At 34.6% G+C, this 13,430-nt stretch overlaps 1 protein-coding gene across 4 annotated transcripts in view; it reads left to right on the top strand.

Moving 5' to 3' along the window:
• SREK1 (splicing regulatory glutamic acid and lysine rich protein 1) overlaps positions 1 to 13,430 on the top strand; it is a 35,021-nt gene that overhangs the window by 1,204 nt on the left and 20,387 nt on the right. Inside the window, exons 1-5 of one of the 4 annotated variants that reach the window (XM_042804494.1) lie at positions 4,900 to 5,005; positions 7,730 to 9,085; positions 9,578 to 9,680; positions 12,351 to 12,474; positions 12,765 to 12,880. In XM_042804494.1, the coding sequence (XP_042660428.1) occupies positions 12,818 to 12,880 (63 nt within the window). In that variant the 5' untranslated portion in view covers positions 4,900 to 5,005; positions 7,730 to 9,085; positions 9,578 to 9,680; positions 12,351 to 12,474; positions 12,765 to 12,817. Of the gene's footprint in view, positions 1 to 4,871; positions 5,006 to 7,729; positions 9,086 to 9,577; positions 9,681 to 12,350; positions 12,475 to 12,764; positions 12,881 to 13,430 lie in introns of those variants that run through there. The other 3 variants (XM_042804495.1, XM_042804496.1, XM_033009180.2) reach the window with 3 other exon arrangements.

A 13,430-nucleotide genomic window follows, 5' to 3' on the forward strand; every position in this document is an offset into this window, starting at 1 on the left:
CTCCAGATAATTGCATTTCAATAAAAAGATGTTCAGATGAATAAAATGTCGACTTTTTAAACTAAATAGCAAAAAAGCTGGTGTTTATCCATTTTTATATGTTACTACATTAGATCTGAGTAGGCTTGAATGAGGACCGTTCCAAAAAATTAAATACAATGTAATATGTATATATAAAGTATATGTAATAGGCATCTATGTAAAGATAAGCTGAAAACAGCCTTACTGAATTTTAATAGATTTATGGTGATTTCCATACAGTTTCTAGGGTTTTATTTCAGATGTGTTCCACACTTGCTTCTTAATACACTCGAGTTTTCTTCTGACTGAATGTGTTTTTTGTTAGAACCGTTGCTCTTATTTTTCACTAAGTTATATAACAGATTTTAAGACAGATACTTTATTGACATTCATATGCAAATAATGCTTGTGCCTATGTATGAAATTTTGCCAGTGTGTATACACACATAAAATACTAAAATCCAGTACTGTAGTAGGGTTTGACTTGGAAATGTCAAGGTTATAATGCTGTAAGCATCAGTTCTAAAAGATTAATTCAGTTTTCAGAGATAGCATTTGGGATTGTGATTACTTATTTAGTTCTTGGTTTTATTTACAATTTTTAGGCAGAACCTTTAGGAATATGGATTTTCTTGCATAGTGGGTATGGACATTTGACCTGATTTTCAAATTATTACCTTGGAAAAAAATTAAATACTTACTTTAATGCCCTGCTTGTGAGACAAAAAGAAGACATGCTTCCTATTAACTCTCTGAAAATATATTTGAATAATATTATGGTAAATTTGGAAAAATAGTGTTTCATTGATGGGTGCATGGGAAGCAAAGGTGTCCCAATCAAAAAGATGCTACAATAGATGTCTGCAATTTGATAAAATTATTTTGATCTACTCTTTTTTTCCTTAAGTATTTACTGCTTTAAAGCCTAGATTTTTAAAAATCAGTTCTTTCTATTTATTCAGTTAAAAGGGAAATTTGCTTTTTACATTAGAATCAACACCAGACAAAAAAATCATGTCACGTCAGTCTTAAGGTTAAAAGCAATTATGTAAGAAATCTAAACTTCCAATGTATTCTAGAGCATTAATTTTGTTACCTTCATGGAACAGTGGAAACTCACTTTTCAGTCTGGTTTCTACATGAAGAACATAATAATGTAAGTTGAATTGGTGGTCTACAGGTCTCATGGATATTGACTACTGAACAACAAATATTGATATGCATTTTTTAATTTATTTCATGCTGAGGAATAAGGGGAAGGTGACATAGTAACTTTCAGTCATCTGAGAGTATTTTTGTTACCTAAATAAAGTAAAAGCTTTCACAGAGATTAGGACGAAGTTGTTGTTCAAGAAGGTATTAATTTGGTACCTTCCTGTTGGCTGTTTAAATAGACTTCTGTGAGAAGATGAAATATGGCTTTATTTTCTCACAGTTCTGAACAAGACTGAGACCCGTTTTTACAGATCACTTCCATTTTGCAGTACAGTTGGAATCTAGAGCTGGTTTGCAGGGTGTGACAGGTTTTTTGCCTTGGGTATGTACTCCAGCATGCCAACCACTCATACAGTATAGAGCCGGTTTTTGACTTACTAGGAGACCAGTGATGTCTGTAATCAGATTCTTAGTCCCATCATGCTTTTGTTACGCTTGTCACCCAGTTGAAGTCTGTGTTTCAGAGGAGGCTTCAATATTACATTTGTAGTGATAAGCCTTCAAAAGTAACTGTAATTGGATTTTTTAACAGTTAAATATTGAAAAGCTTTATTGAGCAACAGCTGGATTTTTGCAGAATGAGTTGTTTGAAAGCAGGGAGGCACAAACTGTCTCCATTAGGTGTTGAAAATCCTGCTTTGTAATACTGTTTGCTTTTGGATGGTCTTGGAGAACACACAAGTGTTACTTAGAGATTGATAGATCCTGCAGTGACTGCAATATAGATGAGGCCTTTGAGATAAAACATGAGTCTTATTTAAAGATGATATGCACAATTATTCCCTAACATCTTACTTTGACAAGTTATTGATTTATGTTGTCTCCTCCACCACCACCACCCTGAGAAAATCTGGACCCATAGAGGAATGTTTTGTAGTCTGTTATTTGATTTTTTTTTTTACTGTAGCTTTCTGAATAGGTCATTGTTATGAAATGTTTTTGGTTGGTGGTTATTCTGTTGGGAGAGGGATGTTACTGTCTCACTACAAAGGAAAGCAAAAATGGCAGAAGTATCCGAACACTGTTTATATGTTTATTTCCTTTTTCAGTTTTCTTGCTTTTCTAAAGAAACTGGATTATAGTAATCTTGAATCAGAGGTGTAGGAGTTGCTTTTTTGCATTTGTGCTTTGTAACCCTAGGAAGAAGACTATGACTCAACCCCAATTGAGCCTTAGGGAAGGTTAGCAGAAGAAAATGGAACAAAAGGAATTAAACCAGAACTTTTCCGTTTTAAGAAAGAATTTTTAAGACTGCTAGTGAAGTTTAGGAGGCTCACTTTGTAAAAGGAGAGGACTCAATCACTGTGAAACATTTTAGAATTTTAGATAGTATGGGTATTAATCATTTTCCTTGATGTAGATGTAGCATCGATTTTTTTTTTTTTTTTTTTTTCAGTAAAGGTGGTCTCCTTATAGAGAATTTCTCCTTCGTAACCTTCGGACAAGACTTTGTACCAGGACTTCTTTTTAGATCCTCACTTGCAGCAGTGTTCTGATGTTAATATTTTTTAACATACTTTCCGCATAGCTTTTGTGATTAAAATCCAGGAAATACAGGGGGGAGAATATTATAAAAAATAAGCTTGTCAGAGCTAGCTTTATAGATGTTGACATTTACAAGGATTATTTATGGGACCTGGAACTGCCTGGAACAGAGTTACGTTCTTGAGTTAGCAATGAAAACAAAAAAGTAAAGAGGAGACATTAGAAGTCTTCAACAGTCTGGACCACCAAATTTTCAGTGGAGACTTCAGCCATTTGGGATGTAACACTGACGTGTATTTAAACACAAGCAAACCCCAAACAACAATAACAACAAACCCTAAACGCCCTCTCCTCCCGAGCCCACCCACAGATGCTCTTCCACCCTTCCCGCAGCAAACCAAAGCAAACAAAAAAACCTGTGGCCATTAAAAAAAAACAACAAACCCCCTCTCCCCCCCCCCCAAAGAAAAAAAAAAAAAAAAAAACAAAAAAAAACCCCAAAACAAACAAAAACCCAATCTTTGCCGTGAATGAAGTGGCTTTTCAGAATATGCAGGATTAAAAGTTGTGTGCAGACATTTCTGCTGAGTACTGAGGAAGTCATAGCTCACTGTCACCTCTGATGTTGGAAACTGTTTTGAACCAAGAGCTTACAGGTGGCTCAGAAGCCATGCTGTACAATTATTTCCTTCCTGAATGTGGAAAATTGAGACTGTGGAAACATTGGCCACTACAAACAAAATAAATGGGCAAAAGAAATGTAGTCATCTTGCAGTGTTTTTCTGAATTGTATAAAATTGACTTGCGTATTTATGTCTCTCCCACTCCCTCTTTATTTTTGCCTCCTCAGTGTATATGTTTTCACAGAATTTTCCATCCTAAGTGTTTCTGAATGCCATTCTGAAGTTGTCTGGCTCTAGATATTTTACCTAGTTCTTACCTTTCTGGTAACCAGAAGCATACCAGGCTGCCTGCCTCAGACTTAAGTTCTTGGTTCATTTATGCAATTAATGTGATGAAACAATGTGTCGTAAACTTCTGAGTTTGTATTTAAATACTAAAGTCTGATTAATTCCACACCACAGCTTTGGGAGTACCTGCTTGGAATTTGAGGGACTATAATAGTTGGGCTAAACTTGAACTGCTTCTGGTACTTCAGAAGGTTGACAAGCGTTTCTGTTTCAGTAGAGGAAGGGTCAGGATGAAACAGTTTATGCAGCGTATTTTCTATGAGATACTGTTTTCCTAGATGACAGATGGTCTTTTCAAATGGAAATTGCTGATGTGCCAGCAATATCCTGTTGCATTCTCTCTTTGAAGATTTCACCTGTACTTCCTTCACATGAAGAAATAAACTGCTTGTATAAAGGTTACAAACCTTGACTAGGGAATACATTTTTTAAAGCAAACTACTTCGGGTTTGATGGAGATTACAATGTTTATGTGTTCTGCTTTCTGACATCTCCATTGGTATATTTCCTAATGGAAAGGGAAATTACAAATTTCCTTCCTTCTTCTAGCCAAATAGAGAATTCCTGCTACCTCCTTCAGTGCTATCCCGTGCTATGCTATGCCAAACTAAGGCAGATGTTAAAAAGGATTTTTGCTATATTAGTGAAGTATGACCTAACATTTGCAAGAACTCACAAGAACTTCTTTTATCTTAATAAGAATTAACAAAACTGCTTTCATGAATACCTAAGAAAGAATATCAATTATTAGGGGCTAATATTTGAAGGACCTATTGAAAAATGACTGAGCTTGTTGTTTGACTTTGTCAAACAAGAATTGTTTAGAGTAAAAAAGATAAACTATAAATTGTTTACTTGACAAATGTGTCAATGAATATGCTACTTACAATAGTAATCTGAAATGCCCTGGTCAATGTTGTTTAGCAAGATTATAAAAGGAAATTAACCTTGTTGATTTGGTATTTTGGTTTCTGTAAGTTTCCATTGAAAAGGAGAAGGTACTATCCTGTGCTTTTTTCAGTGACATCATTAGGCAAATTAGTAAATTTCTATATGCTTGCCTTTTGACTAACTTTTTGAGGAAGTCTAAAATCTACCTTTTTATTAAGGAGTAATAGTTAAAAATGCACGCATACAATTATTTAATGTGACTAATTGTTTTTTCCTTTTATCTTGCAGCAACGCACCTCTTGCTTTTTCCTCCAAAGTATGTTATATTAAGTTTCGTGAAGCATCGAGTGTTGGTGTGGCCCAGCATCTAACTAACACGGTTTTTATTGACAGAGCTTTGATAGTTGTGCCCTGTGCAGAAGGTTGGTATTTCAGATACACTTCTGTAATGTTGGTCTTTGTCATGTCTGCTAATTGTTCTAAGCTTTCCGTGTCAGGAGGTGGTGCTTTGTTGTTATTTTATGTTATTTTACTGCTTTTTGAAAAAACAGTCTTGAAACAATATTGAAAATCCCAATATATATATATATATTTAATTGAAATTCAGCATTAGAAAAAAGACAGTTAATTCAGGATAATTAAATTTTCCATAGTTACTACATATTTTGAGGGAAAAGAAGGTAAATAAGTCCCTTCAATATGGTTGGTGTTGGCAAGCTTATTCTCACACAGAGTTCTCACTGAAGTCAATGGAGCACTGAAAAGGTTAGGCAATTTCCTGGCACCCATAATATTGTAGTTTGGGTCTTAGTGTATTACATTTGGTGTAGTGGGGGTTTCTGTTGTTTTTTGGTTGTTTTTTGGGGGGGTTTTGTTTTTTTTTTTTTTTTTTTTTTTTCTTGGTACTGATTATTTTTCCATCTTTCTTTAGACTGAATCCCAGTTTTGCTTGTAGACCTGTGATATATGCATTTGGCAATTTTAGATTAATCTAATCTAAAATACTTAGTGTTCATGGTTATAATTACTGTTTAAATATAAATGTTTACCTGCTAGTTCAATAAAAAAAAATTCAGTTTTTCTTTCTTGTTACTGTGGAAAATACTACTTCGTGAGCCATAAAAAGGCTTTCTTATATATACTGGTATTCGGTTTTGGTTTTAGATATCTCTTTAAAAATGCAGTGATCTGTACAGAATGCTTCCGGTGTAAAATGTTTTTAAAACTTAATAAAATAAATTGCTTGTGGAATACTAAATTTACAGGTGTTCCGATAACTAGTTTTGTGGACCATACTTTTACAGATGTGTTGAATACAAGGTAGTTTGTATTGTTAGTATAATATCCTGGATCTGAATACCGTTAAATGAAGCATGGCCTTACAGTAGGCATAATTACCGGAGTTAGGCAGAGCCTCATTGACTTCATTGGGATCATTGTGGAATTGAGCTTCTGCCCATTTGGTTCTGGACTTCTTGCTTCTTTGGAGAAGGTGGAGTGAACATATGTTCACTTTGAACACGGTAGCTGTTTTGCCATGTACAACAGTATTTAAAATGATTGAACCGTAAACTGCAGCAAGTCCAGAAATACCTACTAACATAACTTTTCTAACTGTAAGAGTCAGATTTTGGTTCAGAAAATACTGCTGACTTCTTGGAGTTTGTTAACAGTGGTCCCAGAACACCATTTTTTGGCATGTTTGCCACATCGTGATCTGGTTAGTATGAGGTTAGTGCTGCTGTAACAATGGTCTGGGATGTTCCTAGCAAACTCTGACAAGTCTCCATAATCTCATAGACTCTATAAGTACTTTCACTAAACACTATACTGACCTACAATATAGTTCCCATTCTTGTAGCCTTCTTAATAGGGGCATATGGCACATGTGTTTGTGAAGCCTAGATTTTTAGTTGCTTTTATGCCTTGTTTTGAGGGCATTTTCGTTTTATTTTTTGAACTTGTTCCTAAACCACAAAAAGGATACTGCTGTATCCACTTGAAGCTCTGTAGAGGCTAATGGGACCAGAGACCTTATTATTGAAAAATTGCCCCTAAATAATTGACTACAAATTATTCAGGATCATAGTTTTACATTTCATCAAAAAGACCTTAACACTGGTTCAGTACTACCAGAGAGGGAAGATTGCCGCCTAATGAATGAACAACACTTCCTGGTGTTTTTCTTGTGATGAGATCACTGCCTGACATGATATGGCAACAGGCAGGTAAAGCTACGTTTTCCTGTGTCTCTTGATGGTAGACAATGAATGAAAGAAGAATAAAGTCAGAGTTCTGACAGATCTTGTTCCAGCCCCATTTGTAGCTGACTTACTAGGCATTTCTGAGAAACTGTATTGCAGAGAAATTGTCACTGTTCAAAATCATCCTGAACCTCACAGAGATTTATGCATAATTAGGTGAACAAGTGATTGGGTTGTGAGTTGAAATTTTTTTTTAATGTCAGAATGCTGTTTCCATGTAGCTTTCTAAGAGAATCACTAATTTTAATTTATAAAGGTGTGAATTTATATAGGTTTAACTTTTTGAGGAATTTATTGTGTGGAATAAGTATGGCTTTGGAGACGACAGTGCAAGATTTCTGATTCACTATGTGTCATATGATGCATTGTTAATGGAGTCAGTGGAGCGTGTCACGGGCTTTAAAGGTAGTCATGGCTATATTCTACCAGGATGTAAAATTATATCCTTGGCCAACGATGCCAGTAATAAAACATTTCATGCGCCGACTCGAACATAGAGGAGAAGTAAAAGAGAACTCTGAAAACTGGATTTTAAAAACCAGAATAAAATCTGCAATTTGTAGTGTATTTAAACAGTGGTAAATAAAGGGAGTTTGAGGAGGGAATCACTACACAATGAAAACAATGCTAATTTTGTGACATTTAACAAAAATGTAATTGTGAATGAAGTAACATTATTAAGCTGTCAAAAAGTGGCTTTTTTGTATGGGTATCAGTAGGTTTTTCTTTAAACGTTATACTTTGAGAACACAAGGGTTGAAAGATTAACAAAGATGCCACCCTAATCATTCTAAATTTTATGTCCACCTTATCTGGTAGATGGATTTTGACTATTAATTTGGTTTTGTATGTTTTCTCTGTGTGATATTTGTGCATTATTAGATGACTAGACTGGCCAAGGCAGACCTGTTACACTTGCCTGAGTTAGGCATTGTTTGCCATGCCACTAAACCTGCCGCCAAGTGAAACCTTCATGGGGGAAATGAGATCGAAGTCTGGCCTGCTGAAGATGGACGCCCTGTCTCTGTTTTTATTTTATTTTGCTTTCTTTCCTTTGTTTCTTTTATTTTTATTTTATTTTGTCCCTTTTTTTTGTTTTGTTCTGTTAAATCTCTTTCCCTTGTACTTGTGAACTGGTACTTCAGTTCTGTAAAAATGGTGTTTTGTAAAGGGTTCACAGTGTTTCATTTTGAAGTTGACCTGAAGCTGCTTATGAATGGTGGATGGTATACACAGAATTTAGAATATGATTAATTTTTGTGCTGTGAATTGCAGATAAATTTGATTTGGAATATGTTTAAGCATCTAAATTCAAAAGATGAGCACATTGTGTCAGAAAACAGAAATAGTGAAAAATATATCAGTTTTAAGATACATTCATATGTTATGCTTTATTATCGTGGAAAAGGACAGCTGAAACTTACTTCTGGAGAAATTAACTTTACAAAGTAAAGTCATGACCTTTCTCTGCTATTTTTCCTCTTCTCGGCAGAGTAGTTTATTTTAGGTTGCATGGTCTGTTTAAAAGAAGGCTTACTATTTATGTGTGATATGAAGAGTTTAATTATTTCTGAAATTGAACTTTCATGAATATTGAATGTCATGAAATACTTGTTTGCTTCTGATGAAACCTTGCTCCAGTTAGGTCAGTGGCAGTAAGATTTCATCCTTTTGTGTTAGTAATTTTCAGAAAAAACTGTTTACCACTCATAAGTACAAATGCAGCCTGAAATTTTGGTTGGAATATGTTATGTGAGGCACATTGTCTTTTAACACTGTTATTTGTGGGAAGATTGAATCAGTTCTTTGTGCGTGTGTGTGTGTATGTATGTGTATATTTTGCACTTTGACATGCTCCAGTGGTAGTTATTTCAAGAATAGGTTTTTTTTTTAAAAAAAAAAAAAACAACACCAAAAAAAAAAAACCAAAAAAAAAAAAAACAAAAAAAAACAAAAAAAAAACCAAACATGTCTTCTCGGCCATCTCACATTTTCAGAAGCCCTGGCAGTTTCTGCTGGAGTGGCTGAGGAGGTTCTCATCCCTAAATGATGTTTGTTCTTGTGAAGCCCTGAAACAGAAGTGGTGAACCAGATGGTGTCTCTGGTCTTCAGGCGTTGCTCTTCCCAGCCAGCTGCGTTGGGTCCAATTGGTTTTACTCTGGTAATGCACCAGGCTGTTCACTGCGGCGGGGAAGAGCTTTGCTTCCTGATCTCTTGGATTTATCTGTGGTAGTTGAGGTAATTGCCAGTAGGTGCAATCTCTTTAATCGCTCCTCCTAAATCCAGTCAGAACTTTGAATTGGATCACACGGAAATTATTTTATTTGTAAGTGTGCATTTTCCATTGATTTAAAATATCAGGAAAATGAAGATTCCTTTAATTATGTTTAGAGTAGATGTGAACTGTAAGTATTTTTAAAACAAGCAAACTTACTTATTGCAGAAGCAGTTTTTGGAGAGGGGAGGATTAACCACATAGTACAAAGAGTAGGAAGTTAATTTTTTCTGAGCACTTGGAGGGGGCTAAAATTACTGTGATGAGTACTTGCTTAACACAGACACTTCTGTTCAGTATCTAGCAAAATGGATTCTGGTATGAGCTAGGTTGACTAGGTCTCTTAAGCACTTTGATGATAAAAGTAACAGTAACTGATATTTAGGACAACTGTATATTTCCTAAGAAGCATAAGGTGTCTTTAGGCAATGCAGTGCTAATCTACATGTTTCTAGATTTCTTTGCAGAGTGAAGAATCAATAAATAAATTATCATAGAATCTGTAATTTACTAAACACAAGAACTTCTAAGAAACCTTTCTAAGGATGTGATATAGATGTGAGATATTTATCTTGTTTCCCTCATTAGAAAATAAATATTTTTACCTCACTTCCATTCAGTTTTTAAGTACCATGGGTTTAAAAACCAGAACAGTTATTCTTAATTTAAAGTGTCCTAATTTGTTGTGTCATAACCCACATGTTTTGTTATATCTTTGTGGGCTTGTATTCTTTTTATAAATAAATTAATGGAGATAAAGCTCCAAAACTTAAAGCCTGTAACTTGTGAGGTTATTTGGCCTCACATATAAATCGTTTTCCAAAACTGTCCAAAGAACATAGAAGTAAATTTGCGCGATATTCCAGGTGTTCTTTTTTTCCCCCACAACAGTTTGCTTTCTGTAGAACTGTTAAGAAGTTTAACCTGGTCTTAAAAATTAGAGAAGGATCTTTTGAAAAGGCAGTATCTTAAAATATAATGGCAAATTTTCATGGTTCTGCCTGTAGAGACAGACCCTTTATAATTCTTGAATGAAGTAGATGAATCTTTGTGGCGTGGAACTAACCAACTAGATTTTTTGTTTAAAATAAAACATTACATTGTTGAAGGACCAAAGTATTCTGGAAATAATGCTGCTAACTGTACAATTTAGATATGCATGTTATTCATTCCTTGAACTTCTATAATGGTGCACTTAACATAAAGTGTTCAGTGGATTCCTTGAACAGCATTTGAGCAATAATTCATTTTTTTTCAGTATGATGACCCATATCCTTAAGTTCAGGCTTGTATTTAAGTACCTTTCTGAACTTGACTCATTGTCTGGATAGTTCTGTTCCTAACCCAGTTCCTCTTTAAAAGGGCTAAATGCCTAAGCATCTCATATCTGGTTACGTGTATATTGAATTGGCTGTATGTAAGTGCATCCTTAAATTAGGCATATACTTATGTATGTTACTGACCGAAGATCTAAATTAGAATGCAAACACACCACTTGAGGAGCCATTTCTGCCCCTGGATTTACTTGAGCTATGTCTGTTGATCCTGTAGAAACCTGCATGAGTATCCAGTTAATTGCAAGATGCTATCTGTTTGGGATAAGATCTGGTTCATTAGTCATTTGAAAACATGTATTTCAATTTTCAGAAGAACTGGTACATAATTCTATGCCTAATTTTTGTGCACAGCTGCTGGAACTGTGTATTCAAAAGCCTCTTAGTTAGCTACGTATTAGGCAACGTGCAGCAAAGTACGTGATACTCATGAGCAGTCAGGCAAATCAGGTGCATCTCTCATTGCATGCCTGATTTCAAAATGAGATCTGTGAATAGTGCTGAACATTGTGATGACTCAGATTCATGCATGTTTTTTAAAAAGCCCTAGAGGTGAATATTGCACAGTTAATTTTTAAGTGCTAATAATTTTCCTATTTTTTTCCTTTAGATAGCAAAATCAAGTGGTTTGTTACTTGTTAAGGAGCAAGGTGCCTCAAAATTTAACATAAATAAAATAAATGTAAATAGGAAGCATGAGGAAAAAAATGGGTACTGTTATTTTATCTTTTCTATTCCACCCATGCTACATAGAAATTAAGTTTCATTTAGATTTATTTTGTCCTTTGGTCATATCCAACTGTAACTCAGTCCTTGCTGCAGATCTGTAGAATTTGCAACTCTTTTTTATTCTTTTTATTTTTTTTTTAGTATTACACTTCCTGTGGGGTCTACTGGAACTTGTATAGCAAAAACTGAGCAGTGTTTTGAAACTTACCTCATATTTTGCTTTTTTATAAGAATATTTATATATTAATTTATTAAATCCTAAAGTTTGGGGTTTTATAGTTAAAACATACACAGTTTGAACCAAAGCAGTAAAAGCCACTGGCACAGTATTTGTATATACCTTGACTTTTAAAACAATATTTAAATAAAAGCATTTACTTCATTAAGTGCATGGGGTAATACCAAAGGGCTCAGTTGCATAGTGTATATACAGTTATGCCAGTGATTTTGAATAGATCATAGATACCTAGTATCATTAGAACTTCTTTCTGTAGTTTTTCAGTTTAGTGTTTCATGTCTGTGCCAGTTTCAATCCCATTTGCATTTCAAATTTAATATGTATGCTTAATTGCAATCATAATTAACTATTAAATCTTTTGATTTTTGAAGATTTTTTTGGGGCATTCATTTAGCAGTCTAATTGTGACTAACGCTGAATTAAACCTTTTATTCAGATTAGATATTACTTTTAGCATGATGGGGTATAATCCAGTTGAAATAGCAGGAGATACATATGTTGGGAACATACAGCTTGCTTAGCTGATCAGTTATGATTTTCTTCAAGTCAGTAAATTTAAAGCTGATTTATCAAAGTTTCAAATAAACTGAGGTGACCTAGAATGTGAGACAGTACAAATCTAAATTTTTTCTGTCCTCTACTTTTCCACCTCCAGCTTCACTTGTAATGTGTTGTGTGGAGTCACAGTAGTACAGTAGTTTTTATTTTCTTTTTATTAATTTTGCATCCAAAGTAGGTAGCACCAGAAGAATAAAAAAAAAGGCAGAAATTTCAGTTAGTACATACCTTGTTTTTTCTTTTTTCTTTTTTTTTTCTTTTTTTTTTCTTTTTTTTTTTTTTTTACTGATTTGGTTATTTGCCATTTCTGGGGATTAAACTTTAAAAAATGTTCTTCTTTTCTGTATCTGATGTTCTGTGTGCTATTAGTGATGCAGCCAACACGAACGGTTGTCATGTGTAAAACAACTTTCGATCACCGCGAAAACACCGCCCTGGGAAAGCGTCCATGCTTGATATCGTTTGGTTCATGAACATTAAGTTTCCAGTACAGGTGACCCATAGCTCAAAGTGTTAAATAATTGTATACATTATGCAGTTTTTAAAATAATAATCCATTAATGAGATTGCTAGTCTTTGAAGTTTTGCTCACTTTTGTTTTTCCTAGTAGAGCAGGGTAAAAGGAAAAACTTAAGTTCTTATTTGTTTCTTTGTAAGGATCTGGTAGATAGATTCATTGTTTTTTATTACATTTTTAAATGCAAGGGTAATTATAAAATCATAGAAAGAGTAACATCTGTCTAGTGTTCCAACTCTGTGTAATGCGTTCATTTGCTTCTTCAGGTAAAATTCCAGATGAAGCCAAAGCCCTTTCTCTACTGGCGCCTGCTCCTACTATGACAAGCCTGATGCCTGGTGCAGGGTTGCTTCCTATACCTACGCCAACACCTTTGACTACAGTAAGTAAATTTCAGTCGCTGTTTGATCTCTGGTTTCCTCTATACTCAGTAGTCTTTTGTGTGTTCAGAGAACAAGAACTATCTGATCCATGGATGTTGTCCTCTTGTATGCTAGATCAGTCACAGTTCATCAGTCATGCCTCTTTTGAGGGTAGATCACAAGATGACCATGCACTACTTTTCTTAGGTTTTTCTTTCAGATTATTATCTTGCAGAATAGTGGGTAACTGCTGATTTTGGTTGTGTCCATTTTAATTGTTGTCATTCTTTAGACCCATTAATTTGGTCTAGTGGCTGTTCTATCCACCTCCTAAAAATTTGTTAAAACATAGTAGTTACATTGACACAGTTCTTCAGAATATTAAAATGCTGCATTAGTGTGCTTTTACTTGATGTCTTTACAACAGAGCTTTTGACTGTCTAGCAATGTTTTCACTACAAAAAGCGCAGGAGCTAGCTGATGATACTTCTGCTCAGTTCCCTTTTGCCTCTATGATCCTTTTTTGACATCAGAAGGCTGCTGTGAACTATTCAGGGAAAATTTCAAGTT

Source organism: Tyto alba, unplaced genomic scaffold (assembly GCF_018691265.1).
Source record: "Tyto alba isolate M040663 unplaced genomic scaffold, T.alba_DEE_v4.0 Super-Scaffold_42, whole genome shotgun sequence".
In the NCBI taxonomy this organism is placed as follows: Eukaryota; Metazoa; Chordata; class Aves; order Strigiformes; family Tytonidae; genus Tyto; species Tyto alba.